General features: G+C 39.3%; 2 protein-coding genes across 5 annotated transcripts in view; both read right to left on the bottom strand.

Moving 5' to 3' along the window:
• Nucleotides 1-493: 493 nt before the first annotated feature.
• On the bottom strand, nt 494-11,251 carry kars1 (lysyl-tRNA synthetase 1). Of its 2 annotated transcripts, XM_080430479.1 has the most exons (15): nt 11,189-11,251; nt 10,318-10,497; nt 9,365-9,491; nt 9,059-9,224; nt 7,699-7,792; nt 7,365-7,551; nt 5,433-5,558; nt 4,331-4,450; nt 3,677-3,839; nt 3,292-3,465; nt 3,051-3,136; nt 2,876-2,961; nt 2,119-2,245; nt 1,387-1,530; nt 494-1,147 (listed from the first exon to the last, which is right to left on the bottom strand). In XM_080430479.1, exons 2-15 carry the CDS (start codon nt 10,455-10,457, stop codon nt 1,070-1,072), a joined length of 1,818 nt encoding a protein of 605 aa, XP_080286605.1. In that variant the 5' UTR covers nt 10,458-10,497; nt 11,189-11,251; the 3' UTR covers nt 494-1,069. The 2 variants fall into 2 exon arrangements, with proteins under 2 accessions (XP_080286605.1, XP_080286606.1); XM_080430480.1 differs by lacking the exon at nt 10,318-10,497.
• A 6,359-nt stretch (nt 11,252-17,610) lies between these two features.
• Nucleotides 17,611-22,863, bottom strand: part of nfat5b (nuclear factor of activated T cells 5b) — a 39,633-nt gene continuing 34,380 nt past the window's right edge. For all 3 annotated transcript variants that reach the window (XM_080436152.1, XM_080436153.1, XM_080436154.1), the window contains exons 11-14: nt 22,624-22,715; nt 20,521-22,486; nt 20,051-20,299; nt 17,611-19,661 (exon numbers count right to left, since the gene is read on the bottom strand). In XM_080436152.1, coding sequence (XP_080292278.1) covers nt 20,067-20,299; nt 20,521-22,486; nt 22,624-22,715 — 2,291 coding nt within the window. In that variant the 3' untranslated portion in view covers nt 17,611-19,661; nt 20,051-20,066. The remainder of the gene's footprint in view (nt 19,662-20,050; nt 20,300-20,520; nt 22,487-22,623; nt 22,716-22,863) is intronic.

Here is a 22,863-nt window from a genome sequence, read left to right as displayed (position 1 = left end):
AAAACAAAGATCTGAGTAATTCCTTGGAAAATCATGTAACATTCCTTCGCAGTTTTTGTTAGGCAATGACTGATATATACACAGTAAGGTTTCTATATAGATGTTAATTCCAAAGGATCTTTAGCAGGAGTTTGAAGATGCGTAAATATAATAGTTTGTCCACTTTTGGCCTTTTGTTAAATTTTGAAAGCTTACACGCCCCATTTCAAACTTTTCATATATATAATTAATCTACTTGAATTCAAAATGTATTGTGTTGCCACTTATCAAATTTACTTGACTTTCCCACAGCGCCACCCGAGTGCCTACAGGTGTATTACTGAAGGAACATTGTGTGGCCTTCTTTCAACTTTGTTGCCCCACACACACACACACAACTTTGTTGCCACACACACAACTTTGTTGCCACACACACACACACACACACACACACACACACACCCCTTCTCTTGTGTCAACTATAACATGTATGGAAAAATATAAGAGAATTACATAATTCTGAACATTTTTATTAATCTTGTACCCATATTGGAAGTTCTTGGCAGAGGAGTGAAACATTACTGCACATTGTGAAAATCCATAAAAAGAAAATGAAATAACCAGACCTGGAGATGACAGCGATTTTAATTTGTAAATGAAATGTCTACTTGAAGCTGTGTATCTGGTAAGAGCCAAGCACATCTAAACCATTGTAAAAAATATTTACAATGATTTATCAAATATTATATAAAGAGTGTATTCCAATACAATACTCCAGGTCTGAATGCAAGAGTGGGACTACACTTTTAGATTATGTATTAACTGTCTGAACCTGACAATGGATTAAAATGTCAGAACACTCAAATAACAAGGATAATAGAAACATGATCACATGTGCATCAGAAATACAAAAGAACCCAACATTGATTACAGGCATTCAATTCTGAGACAAGCAGGGTTTTTTTTATCCCCCCAGCTAAGAGCAAACCATAACAAACAAATCAGTGAACTCCACTGAAACACGCATAGCAGTAGAGTCCCTAACTCTATGCCAACTCCTGCCGAGGGCTGAGGCCACAGGTTCTGCCATTTACACCGAGGTGCCCTCTGTGGGTGCTGCCGGTTTGTTCTGGTCATCGGGCTTCATGGCTGGGAAGAGCAGCACCTCCTGAGAAACCAATAAGATCATGACCGGAATTGTATTTCAAGAAGAGGAACAACATGGTTTCGATATCACTGCAAGACTTAACACATTGAGCTTGCAGAGCTGCTATTTTCTGTGCATGACACTGCCACGCAACCAACCTCAGGCCTTAACCGTTCTGATCAAGATTGCTTGAGGATGTCACATGCATTATCTTCCCAATAAGATTCATCATATGTTTTTTCTTTATTAACAATTTTTACCTTGATGTTGTTAGAGTCTGTGAGGAACATGGTGAGACGATCAATGCCCAAACCCCAACCAGCAGTTGGCGGCAGACCGTATTCTAGTGCTGTGCAGAAGGTCTCATCAATGAACATAGCCTCATCATCACCCTCAGCTTTGGCCTGAAAAGAAAGATGCATCTCTTTATGAGGCTCAAACACACATCCACATCCACTGGGAAGTTTGAGTTAATCTTTAGAAGTCTTTTAAGGGTAAAAGTATGGGTGACAAGAGGTATAGGAGGTATGACAGCATCTGAGATTGATGTAGATATGGGAGAAATTGTTTCACATATACATGAAATAATTAACAGCGCAACAGTTAATCAAACTAATTGATTACAAATTTAGTAATTAAAGTAGCGAGTAAAGTAATTTACTTTAAAGAAACAAAGAAAACCATTTACAAGCTCACAAGCAACATGTCGCAATGCGACGCATTGCGAGCTTGTAGATCTGCCATTTTTACAATCTTTAAATGACGAACGATGAAATAGGGTGTAAGTGGTTAATCAGACTAATCAATTAAGTCAATTATTAAAGAAAACAATTTGATTTTTTTGGCATCGCAAGATTATCATATTAATCAAAAAAGTAATCAATGGAATAATCGCTTATTCATTAATTGCTAGTTAGAGGCCTAGATAAAATACCAGGGAAAACATTCAGTATTTTGCTCCAAGTGTCAAGTTTGTTTACTGTCATACATACCTTGGCCTGCTGCTCAAAGAGCTCTCTCTGCCTAACAGGATCGTTTAACTCTGTGTAAGCATTGCAGATCTCCTTCTTCATCACAAAGAGCTCAAAACGCTCAGTCAAGCCTTTCTGTGTTCTGTGCCTGTAAGGAGAGAGAATGTTGTTTGTACATCAGTATCAGCTGCAGAGCATGTGAGCGGAGTGGAGCGGGGGGAAATGCCGCTCCACTCTCCAGGGGGCTGTTGTCACGCTCGCTATAAACCCCTGTCTTTTTCTTTCAGATTTGCTCCCACTCGCATGGGTTAAGGTGCATTCTGTTCTGATGGTTAAGTGGTGATGTCATGTGAAGATGATTGTGGGCACTATTTAATAAGTGTGTGTCATTACTAGTGGACCCTGATAAAGGCCTCTGGCTGAAACACGTTGGTCATTTTTGGCATTTTTTTTTCCTTGCTAGATGGATTAATAAAAGATTTTCTACTTTAACTGAACAGAGCTGCCTTGGACCTTTTTTAAGTTCACCGCCTTATTTTTTCCACTGTGATGCCTAAAAAAGGAAATTAACTTGTCCTGAAAATAAACCCTTTCCAAAGAGCACCTGTTTTCAGTTAATTACGGACCCACAAAGCGCTTCTTCATCTATTATCTGATTTGCTGTCATTATGTTGGATCTGCGATCCTGTCACTGTGATAATGCATAGGCAATGTAGCTCCTACTTTGAACAGCATTGAAACTCTGCATAATACTAGGTTCAAATGAAAGGTTTCTCACCATTTTGCAAGTGGGCTCATGATTTGAGGATGGTCACAGATAAAGGTGGGGCTGATACATGTGACTTCGAGGAAATCTCCCACCATCTGCAGCAAAACAGATCAGATTATCTTTGTGAGTATGCAAGTTAAGGAATAATTAAGTCCATATCAGGTGGTATTGATTTGTAGAGCACCTTGTCGAGGAGGCGGGCAGTGGTTCTGGGTGGAGGACATTCCACTCCTTTTTGGGCACACAAGTCATCAAAGAATTTACGAGTCTCTGAGGAGGAACAAACAGAACTTGTTAACAAAGTCTGTGGCTGATTTAATAAACTCTGTGTATGCATTTTATGCAATGATTTATGACACAAACAGTAAATTATTACTGACAATTTGAACAAACAAAAAACACTGTAAATTTCAATACTGATTTACCGTCACTGTCATAGGTGTCAGGAGGAGGGAACTTAACACCCATTTCCTTCTCAAGGTCAAGTGTCATGCTCACTCTTCTGAATGGTGGAGTGAAGTCAACCTCATAAGCCTGTCCCTCTGGACCCTCAGGATGATACGTTATCTTGTACCCACCAGTGATGTGCTTCACCATTCCTGAAGACAAGTAAACAACCACTGAGCATTGCACACAGAATTTGACTATCACATTATTTGTCCATTTCAACCTTATATAGCATAAGCCCAGTATAACAAAGCTTTTTTCCCCCTTTATTTGAGATTAATGTATTTTGTGCATGGTCCCTGATACAAATAAAACCAATAAATTAAATAACTTAACAAAAGGAACATAGCTGCCTTTGCTGACCTGACAGAAGTTTCTCTGTGATTTCCATCAAGTCATGGTAATCTGCATAGGCCATGTAGAATTCACAAGTGGTGAACTCTGGATTATGAGTGAGATCTATGCCTTCATTCCTGAATTGACGGCCAATCTCATACACTCTGTCTAAACCACCAACCACCAGCATCTGGGGAATAGAAAAAAATGGTATGCCGTGAGCTCAGCGAGTATTCGGACAGCATGTTATTTTTAACAACGTAAGTAAGCCCTAAATACTTTGTCGTATGATGAATAGCAAAAATAGCCAATCTACAAGCTCACACCGTGACATGTTGTGAGCTTGTAGATAGATAGGGTATTTGATCTATTTTTGATTTTTTCTGAAAATATTTGGGTTTTCACCTATAATGCCCAAAATAGGGATACCTGGTTGAAAGTGCCCCATGCTTGTCATTTTAGATGTGAAATGATGCAATGACAGAGTTTAGGTAATACCTTCTAATACAATCAGACTCATATGTATTTGGAAAGCAACATTTTCACATTTTGGCATCCTTGTGTGAAATTACGATACATGAGGTTTAAATGCAGATTGTCAGATTGCCAAAGGATGTACTTGCCACGTCAACAGTGCACTTTGATTATGTACTAGGATTTATCCAGCAAGATCAACATTACCTTGTGGTAGAGCTCAGGTGCAATTCTCATGAAGAGGTTCATGTCCAAATCGTTGTGATAAGTAACAAAAGGACGGGCCACTGCACCACCAGGAATGAGGTTCATCATTGGCGTTTCGATCTTAAATCAGAACAATGCACTTAAGCGAGGTAGACTTACAGTAGTAAAAATGACTAACATTGCTCTTTCACAAACGTTTCATGGACACTCACATACATGTCATAACTCTTAATTTATTATGCTAATTGGTTACATGGGATGCATGCTCTTAATTTATTATGCAAATGTAGTTACATATTATGCACTTTGCGTCTCCTCCCCTCTTCTCTTCTTTTATGCTCAAATTCTCTTATCCATCTTTTAACTGCACTGATTAATACCAATAATAACCAATTAATAATTTCACCCACTTTAGGTGTAATGTGATGTGACAATTAAAATGTATTCTGATTCTGATGCAATGAATAAAAAACAGCATGAACTTTGGAAAATACACCTCTTATAGCTGCCTTTGACCAAACAACAGTTTTAATATGTAAGTGACCTTTTGTGCCATGACATATTCATTAGGCTATTTATCCAAATCAACCATTTTCAGACAACTGCTCATATTGTTTAATGTGAGCTCTATAGAGTACAGAAGTCCTGACGTCACTCATCCATCCCCTGGTTCGTAAAGTAATTTCTCTATGGAGAATAACATTGGGTCATCTTAGAATCGTCTCATATAAGAATTGTGGTCCAAAAATAAACAAACTGTCTCGGCGATATTGGCAAGGAGGAAACTCTGTATCGTTTATGATAGTCAGTCACTCATATTTGATACAGTCTATTTCTGGCAAAAATGTTACTAATTCGTCGGAAGTAACATTATGGTTTTCTCACCGTCAGTTGATGCTTCATATCCATATGAGTCAAACCGCCGGGGTCATTTGTTTATTTTTGGAACACAGTTCTTATTTGACGCGATATTAAACACGTCTATGGGAATTCAGAACGGGGGGGAAAAACGCGACCCAGGTAGGATGTGTAAATTACGTCAGACTTGGGTGGTCTATTAACCTCAATTTACATGTCTGAAACTCTTCAGACTGACACTCACCTCCAAAAATCCCAGTTGGTCAAGGAAGCTGCGAAGGTAGGTGATGATTTTGGACCGTGTTATAAACTTCTGCCTCACATAGTCATTGAGAATCAGATCCAGGTAGCGCTGACGGAATCTGGTCTCCTTTGGCCAGAAAGAAAACAGAAAGATGGTGAGAAGTTGCTTGAAGGATACATGTACCATCGTGTATACCATTGCTCATGTCAAGTGAAGTTGTTTCGTGCCACTCTAGGGGAAGGGTCACCAAAATCAAAAGGGCAAAATTAATTATTAGAATAGTCACACTAGTGCAAAATGTCTTGGCTGATTGGGTACATCATAAGTTCATACAAGTTAGGGTTACTTTAATACTTCATCAGGACCTTATGAAGGCTCGTTGAGCTGAAATGTGTTCGTCTTGTGTTTTTTTTATATATCTTTGCCAGGGCATGAAATAAATGCTTTTTCTTTAAATTTTTAAACCCAACATTATGCCTTGGATCCTTAATTAAGTTCTCCTGAAGTACTCCGCAATGGACCCTTCGCTAAGCCCCACCCACTCCACTCTGTGACTGGTGGTGCGAAGTTAGTCACACCCAGGCCTGGCAGCGCCTGGCCAGCTCTGCTTCTCACCCATTGACTTGCATGTTAAATGATGGCTTTTCCCCTTAAAATAATCAATCATTTCAGGAGCAAGAGCTTCAAAATCTCTTCTAAATCTAGTCAACAAGGCCTGCAGTAGGCTATGCACTGGACAAATGTGCATGACATTATTTCAATAAACTAAAAACAATGTTAGAGGGAGTAATAGCCATGGATACACGACGGTCGACTGTCACGACTGTCATGGATGAACTTCAACCTGGTGTTTGCACTTTCTCCATTTATGGCCCGTACATCTACATAAACGTTCATATTTCAAATATAAAGTGCTTATCCCATGGCCACGGATGTTACATTTATGTACGGGCTCTCAGAAGTACCCGTATCATCCGTATTGTTCAATACATTTTTAATCTGATCGGTGGCCATTTTCTCCATAATGCTTTCAACTGAGCGACCCTATCGGTTGGTAGGTGTATTGCACTCTGATACATTATGAGAAAATGGCCACTGATCGGATTAAAATGCTTTTTATTGAACAATACAGTATATACGGGTACTTTTGAGTCCCGTGCATAATTGTAACATCCGTGGCCATGGGGTAAGCACTTTATATTTGAAATCTGAACGTTTATATAGATGTACGGACCGTAAATGGAGAAAGTGCAAACACCAGGTTGAAGTTGATCCATGACTGTAACAGGAGTTTTCATGTACCGCAGGTTAAGACTGCAGTAGCAGTTAATAAATAGACGAACAAATGAATTAATATACTTTAACGTGCGGAATCCAAAACAGGCAGCGCTGTGATTCTGAATTTTGTTACGATTACGGTGATTAGTAGCCTATTATTGACACCACCTGGGCGAGTGAGTCGTGTAACTTTCCTGACGTTAAGCTGTGTATGTTTTCAAGAACACAGCCATGCAGCCTTGCAGTTTAAGTGCAGATTTCAGCTTGGGAAAAGCAGCCTCCAACGGGTTTGGGTACGTGGTTCATAGTCACCATTGCGTTATCGTGGTATTCCTATTCTTGCTATTATGTTGCAAATGATTGTGTGTGTGTGGGCGAAATAACATTGACAGCTATGGCAGGTGACGAAAGCTTGCCAGACCTATGCCAGGCTAACAACGGTTGCTAAGCTGGCATTGGACAAACGCTTTTGGGGTGGGGTTTAGCGAAGGGTCCATTGTTTTGTCAAAGGGAATAAATAATTGAGCCCTAGATTTACAGGTGTCTCCTTTGGGCGATTAGTTAATTTCATATTAAAGTGAAACGATGCATTTTGTTTTTATTAACAAGTGGACCCCCTCCCAAAAGAATTACAAAACTGTGTTCAGCCTTTACCTTGTCTTTGAGGCCAAAGTGGAGATGTGGCAACATATGCAGACAGGGTGAAAGTAGAGTCATCTCTATAGGAATGATGCTCAACTCTCCTTTTTTAGTTTTTCCTGGGTTACCACGGACACCGACGATGTCACCACGTCGCAGCTTGTTGTTGATGGCTTCAAATTCCGCCTCAGACTTGTAGTTCCTGGCAGGGAGAGAGGGGGAAAACCGCACTAGAGTAAAGCTATTCACGTGGAGAAAAATGGCAATGGATTTACAATACTTTTTTTTGTAAAAGCTGTAAAAGACAGCTACATAATTTCTGGTTTTGTTCAGAAGTATCCTTCAATACCTTGAGGTTGCCATAACTTGCAGCTTGACACCTTCCCCTCGCAAGTCATAAAACAGCAGCTTAGCACCAGATTCCCTCTTGGCATGGACGCGACCTGACAATCATATGGGTTATGGTTACAGCAGGACAAACGTAATGACTGAAAAAGAAAAGTGGTCCTCCCCAGGAAATTTGAGAGCTCATTTCATTTCGCAATTTATTTACTCATTCGCTGCCATGGACGACTTAGGACGAGACATCGTCCAAACGCCCACACTGCCAAGTACGATTTATGAGTTTTTTGGGTGAGTGGAGGGGGTGGGGGGGGGGGGGGCACTGCTCCAGTGAGCCTGTGAATGATCCAAGCACCACCGAAAAAGAGTACACCCATAAATCACGTGATCACAACAACAAAAAATCGAGGCACCTTTCATGTTAAAGGATTTATAAAAGTACATTTTTCTCGGCTTCCTGTTGTTTTTCTGCTGTTTTTCAAAAAACAAGCCACATTCAATTGGCCATAGCTCTGGAAAAATACTACGACACCCTGTGCGAGTAATGATCCGATCTCCGTGAGGACGGAGGTCACAGAGAATATTCCATGATTTTTCAAAGGTACAGTAAAATCGCCGTTTTCGTTGGCACGGGGACCGGAGACGGATTAATTAATTAATTCATTCATCGCAGTGAAAGAGTTAACATTGGCATAGTGATGAGTGGAAAACAACAAGAAAAAAGGACAAGGTTTGAGAATCATTCTGTATTCATGAATTTTATTATTCAACAAAAAAAGATTGTTTGGGTGAAATTGTTCTGGGGATTTGTTTAGTTTTTTTATTTAAAAAAAACAGCATTGCGTTGGCCTATAAACTGGTTTTCAGAAATAAACAAAGACAGCTGCATGTGCATCTTTTACATTATTGTAACTAAACCATTAAAGACGTGGTGAAATGAGAAATATGTTTTTAACACTTTAACACTTTTTGTGTATTTTTTATATATTTAAATAATCCCTCAAATTCAATTTTTAATTACTTCCTGTAAATGCAGTATAGAGAATAAATACATACAACTACACCCATACTAGGTATCCTCTAAAATGTAGTTACTATGGGCAGGGTTTGGATGCCAATATAGCCTTTGCAACAGATTTCGCCTTTGCAACAGATTTCGCCTTTGCAACAGATTCTGACAGGTGTCATCTACATGATGTCAGAGATCCACAGGGAATCCCATTTTGTTTTCCTCAAACTGGATAGAAAACTTTAACCCCTGAAGTCAGGCATGTTTGATATTACTGTCATAAAGGACAGAAAAATAACAGGTACAATAGATGCTTAATTAAAGATGCGTTATAAATGTTGTAAAGAGATCCAAGTACCTGCGACGTTGAGAACAACATCCGTTAGCTGTTCTCCAGGCTGTAGATGGTTGTATTTCTCAATGAATTCTGTGAGTGATAAATCCACATGATATTTATGTGGGTAAGGGTCCTCTGCTGTGCCCTTGAGAGCTTGGATAGCCTGGGTGCGGATCTTGAAGTATTGCTGCATAACATGGAAAACATAAACAAGTTATCACAGAGAATCATGGGTTGACACACTGGTAGCACTTTTTGGCTGGTTTAAATAACTGAGGTGACAGAATGAATTAAAATGTGTAAAGTGCAGACATTCAAAAAGCTCACATTAGGGTCCAGAGTCTCCTCGTCCGCCTCAAGGCCATCCTGAGCTGGCCTCTGCTCCACCTGTTCTTTAACTTTGGCGTCCTTCTCAGCTGCCTTCTTATCAGCTTTCATTCGCCTCTTCAGCTCACTGACGCCAAGGTACAAACACAGCATAGCAAATGAGTTTACAAACTTGTCTGCTAATTAAGTGCTAATAACTATAATTGAATGACATTTACTCACAAATCACCGGCTAAATATACTGACATTTATTTTCCATATTTTTCTATTACATTCTACTGGGTATAGGTTCCAAATCCAAAAGCCAAGCGTGCACTTTTTTGTTAACAGAATAGCATATTACAACTTCTTGATCTATAACTTTATTCATCAAACAAGTGAAAATGAAATGTATGTAAGCATTTTTGGCACTGGCCATTCCTTTGGCATCAGTCAAGTCTTATCAGTGCATAAGTGAACACCAAAGGAAAGAAGTTCAAAATCTCACCTGCATTACAACTTAAATAAGCAAAATAAGCTATTGTAAATAATATGAAACAAACATACATGAATAGCATGCAGTCTTGGGCATGTTAAGATGCAGCGTCCCCCCACCCCCCCAGAACAGAACCCAATAGAACCCACCACAAGGTGCTCAGATGAATGCAGTCCTTAAAGCAAAGTAGAAATATGTGTGGATAGTGATTACTGGTTATGGACCATGAAGGACTGTAATTAAAAAAGGCTTTTTCCACTCAGGAAGCGCTACGTGTGAACACAGGATATTGTATTTCCTTTACCCCACTTTGCTCGTCTGGATGATGTCTAAGTTTCAGAAACACAAGAGTATATACTGAGCCTCTAAAAAGAGGAATGCACTGCAACATTGTGAGGGTATGGCAGCAAGGCAAGGGGATGAACTTTGATGACAAAAGGTTGGTTGTTTTTCTCACTGGAATGGAAAAGCCACCAACCTTTTGTCACCTCTCCAGCGATTGCCGTAAATTTGAGTTGGGACTGAAGCTGAGCAGGGAAGCGTGAATTTTAACCCATGTCCCCTGACCCAAAAGGCTTGGCCCAACTGCTGACTGGCAGCCCTGACCAGAGACAGCATACTGAAGCAAGGTGCCCTACTGAGCTTGAGCTACACCAACCTGGAGAGACAGACATACACAAACCGGCAGATGCAAAGACATTTCAAAAGCGCCGAGTGACTATATTTATAAAAGGATAATAACCATTACTAATTTATTAAAAATAAACCCGGGAGGCTTACACCGATTAAGCACCACGTCCATTCCATCTATCTATCAACTTGTTTCGTTTTTAGCTTGGGTCGTATAATGTATCATTGTTGACAGGGAAAAATAACATAAACACATGTAGTTACACTGTGTTACAGAATTAAATTGCCTAAATAACTGCGGGGGTTGAAGTAAGATTGTCATTCAAAAAGTGAAATTAAAGTAAACGAAACCAAGTAAAACTACAAGGCTATGATAGTCGACAGCGGGGTATTTCACGAAATGCATTTAGGATCTTGTAGTTCTACTTTACACAACAATAACTAAAGGCAAACGACAACCACAGACGATCAAAACTACAATGCCCACAAGCTCTCCGCAGTCCCACCGGCCGAACTGCCCTCTGGGATATGTAGTCCTAGTGCATGAAACCATATGGTATCCACACTTCGCTTCGACCTGATGCAACACCGCGAAACATTACGCTGTCACTTAAAATTCACGTATGTCTGTATGTATGTGTATGTGCAAAGTACTTGTATGAAACACAGCATATAGTTTCTATTCATTTCTCATCCTAGACGGAAATATAATGTCTCACTTTTTGCTGATTTTCTCGCCGTCCACCTCTACTACGTCTGCCATCTTGCTGCTGCCAAAGAAAGGCTATGCGCATGCGCACGAAGCACAAACCTGGGTGAACTCTTTTGCTTCCGGCAGTCTGGACGCTAAAGCGTAATACTGCCCTCTGCTGCCCTCCAGCGTTCATGAAGAAAATACAACATATATTCGGTCATTATTCTAGCAAAATGTCATACATGAATACAAATTTAGTCATTCCAAATCTTCTTTCATTGTATTTGAGATTGAAGCCAAGCAGCACATTAAAACTATATATGACTCAAAAAATAAGAAAGCTGCAAGAACTGTCCTTTTGTGTTCACTCTTTAATGTGTTCTGTTAGTAAATCTCCCCCTGGCTCTGATGTTGTTGTATTGATGTATTCATAACTTCTTTGTTTGGGTTTGTTTTGTTTGTATATTTGTATTGTATGTCATGATTGTTATAGATAAAGATTTGTGGGGGAAAAAAGCCAACATATTCTTATTTTTCCACAGCTTATGGTTCTTGTCCCAACAAAATAAATTAACAACAACAACAACAACAACGATAATGATAATGATAATGATAATGATAATGATAATCCCCATATCAGCCAATTCTTAAACGGTTGTTCTCTCTATGTTTTATATAGGTAAACATATGCTAAACAATCTATGGACTGCCACACTTACGGAGTCAGACTAATCTCAATAAGCAATAGACAGCCGAGCCCACAGTGTCCGAACCTCAGTGCTCTGACACTCCTGTGTACACACTTTCTTTTCACAGACTTGAACTGATAAAGTCTCCCCCTCGTTTTGTTCTTCCATTCCTACTGCCACTCCTTTTTAAGCCCCTGATGCTGTAATATTCCAGTCTGTCCCGGAACACCTTCACATCAAGCCAACTATCCTCTTTTTGAAGAGCTTTTAGTGATCTGTCAACAATTTCTATTCCTATACTCCCGAATGCCCTTGGACCCACAAGAATACAACCTCACACAGTCCATTTTCTTAACTTTGTATAGGGATACCACAGTTTAATTAACAAGATCATTCCAAGCTCTCACTCCCCAAAGCCAACAGGTGAATCAACAACAGCTTTGTTAGGTTTTACTTGTTCTGCCCTCCATAAGGCCCAAATGATTGCCAACTAGAAAAAGTGCTCCTCGGAGCACAGGTCTTCACCAGGTCAGGTAAGTTAGTGTGGGCCAGCAATGTTCGGAATTCGCCAATCAGGCTTGAATGTAAAAATTGGACTGATCGGACGGATCGGTCTTGATCACTTGACTAAAGAGATAATATGTAGGCTACCGATTTGCCAACATTTGTAGGAGTAATATAAAAAATAGGTTTTGCCAAAATCAGCCTCCTGGTGGCGCTGTAATAGGGCAATGTTGAAAGGCCGACATTTGTTCCTCAACGTGGTGTGAATGGGCGTGCAAAGTTTCACCTGTCAATCTTAGGCCATCAGGATGGAATATGAAAAATCAAACAGATCCGTCTTGATCACATGACTATAGAGATCATGTGTACCAATTTGTGTGAAATTTGGATAAAATCTGAAGGAGTAATATTAAAACAAATAGTTTTACATAATAAGTCGGCCTCCTGGTGGCGTTATAAAAGGCAGATGTGAAAAATGCAGGGCAAAGGTTTTTCCTTGTCCTCAAGAGAGTGCTATACAAAGTTTTACACAGATCGGTGCAATTATAGGTAAAAACAGAATCGGCCTGTTATAGTGCCACCATGAGGCTGATTTAAAAATGCTCAAGTGGCATTTCTTCCTCGGCCTAGTGAGAATGTGCGTGCAAAATTTCATGCTGTGTTCATGATTTGAGGCATTTTGTTCAAAACTGATATACTCCTGCAAACTTTGGAAGCCATTCTTAGCCAATCAGGATGGAACATGAAGAATCTGAAAGACCCGTTTCGTTTAATGACTATAGAGATACTGTGTACCGATTTGCGTGATGTTTGGATAAAATCTGCATAGTACTGTCAAAAAAGTTGTTTTACAAAAGGGGCGTTATAAAAGGCAGATGTGAGCAGCCTCCTGGTGGCACTGGCACTGTAACAGGCCCATGTGAAAAATTTGGGGCAGAGGTTCTGAATTGGCATCCAGGGAGTGTGTGTGCGCAGTTTCGCTGCGATCAAGCCAACAGTGCCGGAGATTAGTTGTCCACAGACGGAGGGGGTGACAGACACACACACACACACACACACACGGATGGACGGACGGACAGGGTGCAAAACAGTCTCTAGTAGTACCAAAAACCTCTTTAGAGGTTGAAAATTGAATCAATTTTCAATCTGTAATTAATTAATTCTTGTGCAACCTGTGTACAAGAAACACGCATAATGAAAAACCAAATGGCTTTACAGTGTATCTTTATTAATATAGATAGCAGCAGGTTTACAGAAATATAATTGCAAGAGTATACAAATGCCCCAACAAAAGATAGATAGATGTTTTCAACTGTGATTATTTTACAGTTGTTCACATGTTTGGAAACAAAGTTAATTTGCTTTTCCCTTGCTATGTCTTGCAGAATCGCTAGCACAGTGGTTCACTTATTGTAAGTAGTAGTATTTTTTAATTGTATTGTTCATAGACTATAGGGCAGAAAACAATTAATTATTGTTTGAATTACTTTTATTGGCCTGAAAGAAAACAAAAAAACGATGGAGCTTGCACAAAAACAAATTTCACCCACTTCTTTACACCTGTAAACCTGTGATGTAACAATAAAGATTAGTCTGATTTGATCTGATTCGTTATGTCAAACAGTTGGTAGTCTTCTGCTTTAGAGCAGAAAGAAAGGCTCATGAACCACTGCACTAGTACCTGCCCTAGCTGGTTCTAATTCCAACCTCCGCATCAAACCCCAGTAAGTGTGAGATGAGAAGAAAAACTTGGACAAAAAAATATTTAGATTTAGTTTGTTTATATAATATATCTGCATTGGTCTCTTAACTGTAAAAATGTAAATCCATCTCAAGCGGCACATAAAGCAACAGAAGATATTTTAAAAAGCAACATAAATAATTATAGAATTACAATATCAATTTTTTCCATGATGAAAAAATTGAGAGGCTATAGGCCTATAGAAAAATATATATTCAAAAAGTAACAGATCTACATTTACAGAATACAGAAATTAGTACACCCTTGTGCAATATCACTAAATGTCAAATGATTCAAAATTGTATCACCTCTCAAAAATGTCATTATTTATGTTGATGAGCATTTCCTCTTATTAATAACCCAAAACAAATACATTAGAAAGACTATTAAAAATATAGTCTCAAAGTAGAAAGTCAGTTCAACAAATACTGTACTGTACTTATGACCACTGACCAAGTTAGCAAACCTGTGATCATTGAAACTAAACTGAGTACACCTGTGATTTCCAATTAGCCTACATGAACATGGATATAAAATGACCTGTGAACACCAGAACTTTCAAAATGTGTTTTTATCTATCTGCATTTCTGCCTTTTGGCTCAATGTAGAAAAGAATAACCAGAGGAATTGAAACATTTGATAGTGAGACTTATAGTGAGACCTAAGAATACAGGAAGATTATTGACCAAATAAAAATATGTCAATGCAGTAGCAACAGTAATCAGCCACCATGTCAGAGTTTTTGTGACAGTTCAGAAGGACATTGTATAACGTCAACCTCTATGGACGGCATCCAAGAAAATAAGATTAACTCAATATCATGAAAAATATCTGACCATACTTCAGATGGAGAGAGAGAGAGAGAGAGAATTATCCAGAAAAGAGCTTAGAAGGACTGAATGGCCGAGATCGAAAACTATAACAATAACTACATGTCATATGTCATTTAAAAAACAAGTCAAATTCAAGTGGATGGCAGAGTCCACGCCACTACTATAATGACAACAGTGGTGAACACTGAACAATGTCATTGGGATAACATTAAGATCAATTTGATCAATATACATCCAAATTTAAAAGGGTATCTCGTTCAACACATCACTCATGTACTACATGTTTTTAGCCTACTGTATACATCACTCACGAACAACACCGCACACGTAGCCTACAACTCATCAGTCACGTTCAACATACATGTTCAATATGTTTACTGAACACCACATCACTCACGTACAACACCACTCACGTAGCCAACAGTAACTCATCATCAGTCACGTTCAACATACATGTTCAATACGTTTACTGAACAACACATCACTCACGTACAACACCACTCATGTAGCCTACATCTCATCAGTCACGTTCAACATACAGTGGGTCAGGCTATGTTCAATATGTTTACAGAACACCTCACATATCCTACAACACATCAATCATGTTCAACATGTTTACTGAATGAATGTTATCGTTCTATAATGCTCATCAACATCATTATAGTTATCTTTATAGTTATTATTCTTAGTGTGGAGAAAAAAAAGAAAAGTATCGGGGAGAAAACAATATTTGAATCTCAGTAATAAAAGGTGTACTGACTTTTGTTGCACTGAGTTCCTACAGTGGGCTATGTATTTTTAATACTGTAAATATTTTTATTTTACATAAGAGCAAATATCATACTGTTCAACTTGAAAGTAATTAAATTACTGTAAGGTGATACAATTTTGAATTATTTGATATTCAAGGGATTTTGCACATGGGTGTACTTACATCTGCTGTATACTGTATATTAGCTGCATAGCAGTTTCAGAAAAAAAAATCAGCTGCATCTACATTATACAACATAAATGCAATGGATACTTCAGTAAAAACAAACAAATTGCACAACACTACATTTATCTGGTCACTTGGTTTCTTTGAGTGAAGCACACTCAACATCTTATGGCTTCCAGCATATTATTTATAGAGGGCTAATCATCACTGTGAGTTAAATACATTAGGCAACAATGGTAATAGATAAATGTTATCTCTATTAAAATGTTTCTCAAGGCACATTCATTTTTAATTGTCGGAATCTCACTAACACCTCTAAATTATATTTGACTGTGGAGTCGTCACTCGCTGGTTTCTCCCGAGTGCAATAACATCCAATTCACATTAGAGAATGCCAACCATCACTCCAGGAGAGAATGTGGAAGTCCTCTAGTCTTATTAACTTAATCTTTGCCCAAACTCAGATAACAGAAAGTGCTTGAATAGCTCTTTAGTGACACTTCAGCCATTCTGAATTCTGAACATTTGAATAATATTAGTAACACTGTAGATTTCAGTGTCATTTAATATAACAGATTTTTAACATAAGTAAAAAATAAAATAAAAAGTTGCTCCCAGTCATGCAACTGACCTTAATTATGAATATCAGATTTGTTGGTACAGTAATAACCATTTATAATTACAGAAACGCAAGAGGTTTCTAATTTTAGAAGTTACAATTTTTCCTCAGTGTGAATACTTGGTAATACCTCCACTGTGCAATAAAAAAAACATTCCATGCCTAGGTGAGATATATCTACAGCTCTACTGTAAACGATATACTGTAAATAAAACTTTAAAATAATGTAACTAATTGGTCCTTTTTGAAGGATATGTTATAAGCTTAATTTATACTGCGTATTGATGGGGTTTTACCCTTTGTATGGTCTATTGCGATTTATAAGTTTGTAAAGTTTTAAGTGATGTATTGACAATGTTCCAATCTGTCTGTGCCAAAATCAGAAAGGGAAAACAATACATATGAATGTACACATTATTAATAATGTACATATCACTTTTCAATCCCAATTCAAAACATCACAATCACAGAAAGCCTGTTGCAGTTTCAAGAGTGTGGGACAAAATCCCATTGATAGTGTCACATCAATGATTAATTTGAACACCAGTATGATTCTTGGACACAATTTACCCAACACCCAACACAAAAAAATAAATTACATATCATTTGATAATGGTCTAATAAGTACAAGTAATAAACCAATAAAAAATTAGAAAACATGTGTAAATCTGGAAAAAAGAAAAAGAAAAAGAAAAATCTGACATAAATACGACTATTTTGGAGACAATCTCTGGTGTTTCACATGTTGAAGAAAGCCAATCACAGTCAGCTCTTTTCTCCAAAGCAATGCCTAATTTATGCCCCGTCTTACGCAGCATCGCGGACCGAAAATAGCTGATCTACTGTATAAGCTCACAACATTGCGGATACGACATGTTGTGTGACCTTATAGGTCTGCTATTTTTGGAAAGCCAAGCCATTGTACCTCTCTCTCTCAAATAATTATATTTTTATATATATATATATATATATATATATATATATATATATATATATATATATATATATATATATATATATATATATATATATATATATATATATATATATATATATATATATATATATATATATATATATATATATATATATATATATATATATATATATATATATAAATAAATTGGGCTTGAGGTTGCCTTCAAGAGTAGGGTCCCTTTAGCCCCAACCAATCACATTACCAAGTGGATTTTACACAACGTCCATAAAATGTAATGGTGTTAAGAATTCATTCTAATATAAAGTACAGTACACACAGACAACAAGATAAGAAAAGTAGCATTTAACTGAGCTCTTCTTGTTGCCATCAGAGACCAGCCCCTTGTTCATACTAACAAAGAAAGAAAATTAAATGTTTGGCAGCAGGTTTTCAGATTTTCATGCTTAACAATGATATCAACTTTGGAAATCCATCTACTGACAGATCTGATAGAGGCGAGACAAAAAACAGAACAAATGTATCTAGTCATTTCAGCTTTTCCCTGTCATCATATGGCAAGTCACAAACAACAAACTAACAACCCATATGAGCCTTGAGACTGCTGGGCTTTCATCAGGATGAAAATGAAGCAAGACTTGAGACAAACTTGGGTCCTGAGTTGACCTTCATTGGCCAAAAATAGACAAGAATATTCTGTATTCTACTGTACAATATAAGAATTTAGAACTTGAACGGTTTCCATTTACATGAGAGTATACTGTATGTATGATGGGCTCTATTCCTGCATGTAACACCAACCTGGACAACATAAAACAATAGAAAATGGATGCAGCCAAAGAACAGCTGCCTCTCCATTACATGGCAACATTCACTAATTCTATCACATTGTTACAGTTGGAAAACTCCAGCTAATCTATGAATACTATTCCAGTTTATGCGTTCCTGACGCATTACATGAAAAAACATAAATCTATATACTATGCATTACAAAAACAATACACACACTCGCACCATGCGCACAGGACACGCATACAGTATGTTGATGAGGTGTGCATGAACATAAAATGAGAAAACACCAATATTTAGTCGAGAGTTTGCAAAACAATTTTCTTCCCCACTCTTGATTCACATTCATTCTCATTTAGATCACAATTGGGAGGGTTTTAGGGAGAACTATCCATAATAGTCAAAACATACATTTAACTTGCAGTAGTAGTAGAATGGCTGCCAATGAGATTGAGATTTAAAAAAAAGAAAGAAAGAAAACTAAATGTTTAACCGTTATAGGCACACATTTGCAAATACACTGAAAAATCCTGACAGTAAATTTATCTATTGAAAAGTAAAAATGGACCAGCAAGGATTTTAAAGTGTAGGAGAGCTTCATGTGTGCAACTTGTTGTCTGATAGATATATATTTGAATAAATGTATGGAGAATTACTTATATCGATCTACTGGAGATATTTTGCACGGGAAAACTCAAGTTTACTTGTTAAGTTGACTGTTGTCATCAAAAGTAGATTCATGAAAATTGTCAATTTATTAACCTGTGCTATGAATGAAAAAATCGGTTCATGGAGTCCCAAAAAATGTGTCCTTTCCTTTGTAAACATTGAGGAAAAGAGGCAACTGTGAAATATAATTCCTCTGGTGGAGCCGTTAACCCTAAGTAACTGGTCACAATATAGAGCATCATAAAGTGCTGAATGAAAACGTTAAAAAATATATTCTCTGCCTGCCTGTCCTATATTGATACCCTCTAACTTACCTAAAATACTCAATGCTTTGTTAGATATAAAAAAAGAGAATGTGTTCTAAACAGTACGTAGCAAGCCGACACAGTCTAGTACTAGAGAATATAGAATGATATGCTAACTTGCACCAACAGCTATGCTTAAACCATATTAAAAAATACCACTATAACGAAATAATCGAACATCAATCATTTTGAGATGTTTCACTCACAGCTGGAGGTGATCTGTATTCTAATAAAACATCTGTAAGAAGACTACAAACATTGTGTAAAAATGTGTAGACAAAAATATAATGTTCAAAACCCAATGTCAAGGTCTTTGTCTGTATATTTGACATTGTCCAAATGAAATCATCAATTCCACGATGACATATCTTTGTGAAGGCGTCCTTTGAAAAGGAAGTAGCTCCTCATGGACAGCCACACATAAGTTCATTAAACTTTCAATGTCCTCCTGCATCCAAGACAATCTTCACAGTTCCTAAATAAGAGCAGTTTACACGTTAGCGGGGCATAAACAGGGTCAAATATAAGTACATATTCTGGATCATAACTACTGCAGGGATATTTCACAGCTGAGTTCAGTGAAAATCAGGATCGATTTCCTGTGCACCACTGTCAACAAAGGGAATATTTTGACTAAACCATTTCATTATTGACCACTGTCAATCTGGCATCCCTATTTTAAGCATGTCATTAAAGGTAAAACGTTTCTAAATCTTTCCAAAATAGCAGATGAAGCTCACAACGTGCTGTGATGAGACACGTTGTTAGTATGTAGATTGGTTATTTTTGCCCTGTGGCACATCATGACGAAGTATAAAATAGGGCTTAAGTGGTTAAACGAGATAAAACATAAATTTGTATCACCTGTACTGTATGATGGTTAGTAGGACCGGGTTAGGTTGCTGCCCTGCAGGCTAACCAACAGGTCGTCAATCTTCTCCATATTTTCAGATACCGTCATGCTATTCTGCATGGACCCAGCATCTGACAAGGACTGACTGAGAAGGGACTGGATGTGTGCGTCACTCTCCCTCTGGTTCTGTCCAGATTGGCTGATAGCAATAATCTGATCTGAGAGTGTGGTTCCAGTAGTGTTCATCATCTGGCTGCACTCTGTAAAGAGTGGACAAAGAATATTAGTAAGAATTGGTTCAGAAGCAAAAGTCTGTGTCTGTTTGTGTGTGTGTGTGTGTGTGTGTGTGTGTGTGTGTGTGTGTGTGTGTGTGTGTGTGTGTGTGTGTGTGAGAATCTACAGTAGTTCATCTTCAGGCCTTCTTTTTTTTTTTTGGACTAATTGAGAGTCTATAATGTATAATGTATTTCAGTCAGTTTACCGTTCTGAATCCCAAACAGGAAGAGGCCAGGTTGCTGCGGCTGGTTGGGCTGACTGATGGTTCCGTTGACAGCCGTTTGAAACAGAGAGCCTGGCTGCTGCACGGGGGACGAGGTGGTCGTCTGGAGGCCGTTCTGCGTGGGTAAAAAGATGGTAGTCTGGGGCAGCTCTTGAGTAGCCATTCCTCCCTGTAAGGTAGCCATGTTGGACTGAGACATGAAGAGGGCGACGGGCTGCTCCTGCCCGCTGTTTGAGCTGCGGCCCAGCTGCATGGGCTGTTGCTCCTGGAACAGGACCTGCTGACGAGGCTCTGCGGCGTTTCCCAAGGCCATGGGCTCCGAGCGGTCCTGCTGTCTGTCCGTCACCATGCCGGCCTGGGAAAAGAGCAGAGCGGGGTTCTGCGGCTCCTGAGAAGCTAGGCTGCTGGGGGGGATTTGTCCCTGCCTGCTGAAAAGGAGGCCCGTGGGCTGGTCCGGACTGGACAGGGGACTGCTGTGGAACAATAGGCCAGCCTGCTGTTGCTGGCTCGGAGAGAGGCTGTTTGCAGGCGAGTGGGGGGAGATGCTTTGAAACAGCGGGGCTTGTTGGGGCGGCTGTGCCAGGGGTTGAGGCTGGGAGGGCTGATGTTGTTCCATGGGAGTTCCTTGCTGAATGGGGGACATCTGGGTTTGAGCCTGGAACACCGACTGTGGCTCAGGCGCAGGGGTTTGCAGTGCGCTGAGGAAGGCTAGCTGTTGCTGCTGCTGCTGACTGCTGCTGGTTGTAAGCTGAGAAGGCATAGATGTCGGAGGGAGGAAAAGGCTCGGGGTGGAGGGCTGTTGCTCAGGAGAGAGATTAGACCCACTCAGTACCGTTAGGGTGTTCTGGTAGAGGGCAGCCTGAACTTGCTCTTGAGTGTGAGAAGGTTTCTGAGGGTGAAACAGAGTTCCCTGTGGATCTCGTGCCTCCGTCAAGGAACTGGGACTGTGGAAAAGGGGTGGGGAAGTGTGTGAGGGCGTCTGCTGGAGAAAATTGGTCTGAATAGAAAGGATCTCCTGCTGAAAGATAGCCGCTTGCTGATGCTGCTGTTTTTGCTGCTGGGTCTGCTGGAAAAGGGAACCCCTGTTTGACACCAAGCTTTGTGGTGAACCCTGCTGTTCTGCATTTTCAGCCTGCGAAGCACCTTGGAATAAGCCACACTGCATGGGGATCTGTGACTGAAATATCTGATTTTGTAGGTTATCCAAAGCCTGCTGCTGCTGTTGTTGCTGTTGAAGCTGTTGCTGTTGAATTTGCTGTTGCTGAATTTGTTGTTGTTGTTGTTGTTGCTGTTGTTGTTGAATTTGCTGTTGCTGAATTTGTTGTTGTTGTTGCTGCTGCTGCTGTTGAATTTGCTGTTGCTGAATTTGTTGTTGTTGCTGTTGTTGTTGTTGCTGTTGCTGCTGTTGTTGCTGCTGTTGAATTTGCTGTTGCTGAATTTGTTGTTGCTGTTGTTGCTGTTGTTGTTGTTGCTGCTGCTGCTGCTGTTGTTGAATCTGTTGTTTTTGTATATGCTGTTGCTGTTGTATGTGTTGCTGACATTGCTGCTGTTCAGCCAAAGAGTTGTCTGACTGTAGCGGTAGGCTGCAGAAGTCTTCGGGATGAAGTCGTCTCACTGCTTGCTCCAACTGGGCCACCTCATCTGGAGGGAACAGGGGCAGTTGATGCTGTTGGGAAGCAGGTTCCCCACACAGCCTCCCAAAAGCCCCAGTATTACTGCCTATCCTCTCCTGTACCAGGCCATCTCTGGGTTCCAGGAGGAATTGCTGAGAGCCTTGCTGGAGCAGGGGGTCTACAGATACAGGGAATGCATTTGTAGTGGCTATGTCCTGTTTCTGGATGGTGCTTAGGGGCTCTGTGTTGGTAAATACTGCAGACTGAACCTTCTCAGAGTCACCTGCAGGCGGTGGAAGGTTGCTGGAGAACGACCTACTGTTAGCCTCAGCGGTCTACAGGGAATAAAACAAAACACGTTAATTATAACAATATCAACACATAATTTGGTATATCAAATCAATATGTGTCCTGAAACACTCTTACTGACAGGCAAATTAATGAACTACTGTAGGTAAGAAAGCATTAACACCTTGAACACTTGGTTGCTGGAGATCTCCATTGGAGTGACCTCTTCTTGTTTCACCAGAGGCATCATTGGAGTCATCAAGGCACTATCTAGAGCTGCAGGAGCAACACAAAGAATATATTTCAGACTACTTATAATAACAGTCCATTCGCATGTATGTTATCCAGTCTGCACTACACATTCTCAGGTTGTAATATGGTGACGAGTTGAGCAAAATCTACTGCCACATTTGGAAACCTGACG

Source organism: Gymnoscopelus braueri (genome assembly GCF_963280865.1).
Source record: "Gymnoscopelus braueri genome assembly, chromosome: 1".
Taxonomy (NCBI): Eukaryota; Metazoa; Chordata; class Actinopteri; order Myctophiformes; family Myctophidae; genus Gymnoscopelus; species Gymnoscopelus braueri.
Note: the sequence above shows the minus strand (reverse complement) of the source record. Positions and strands in the feature narration are given on the sequence as shown.

Excerpts from the sequence above, each read along its gene's own strand:
- kars1 (XM_080430479.1), bottom strand. The coding sequence starts at position 10,457 with ATGCTGTCTCTGGTCAGGGCTGCCAGTCAGCAGTTGGGCCAAGCCTTT. Across the intron at positions 9,225-9,364 it reads AGGAGACTCTGGACCCTAAT|CAATACTTCAAGATCCGCAC; the intron begins GTGAGCTTTTTG and ends CATGTTATGCAG. Across the intron at positions 5,559-7,364 it reads ACTTTGGCCTCAAAGACAAG|GAGACCAGATTCCGTCAGCG; the intron begins GTAAAGGCTGAA and ends TTCTGGCCAAAG.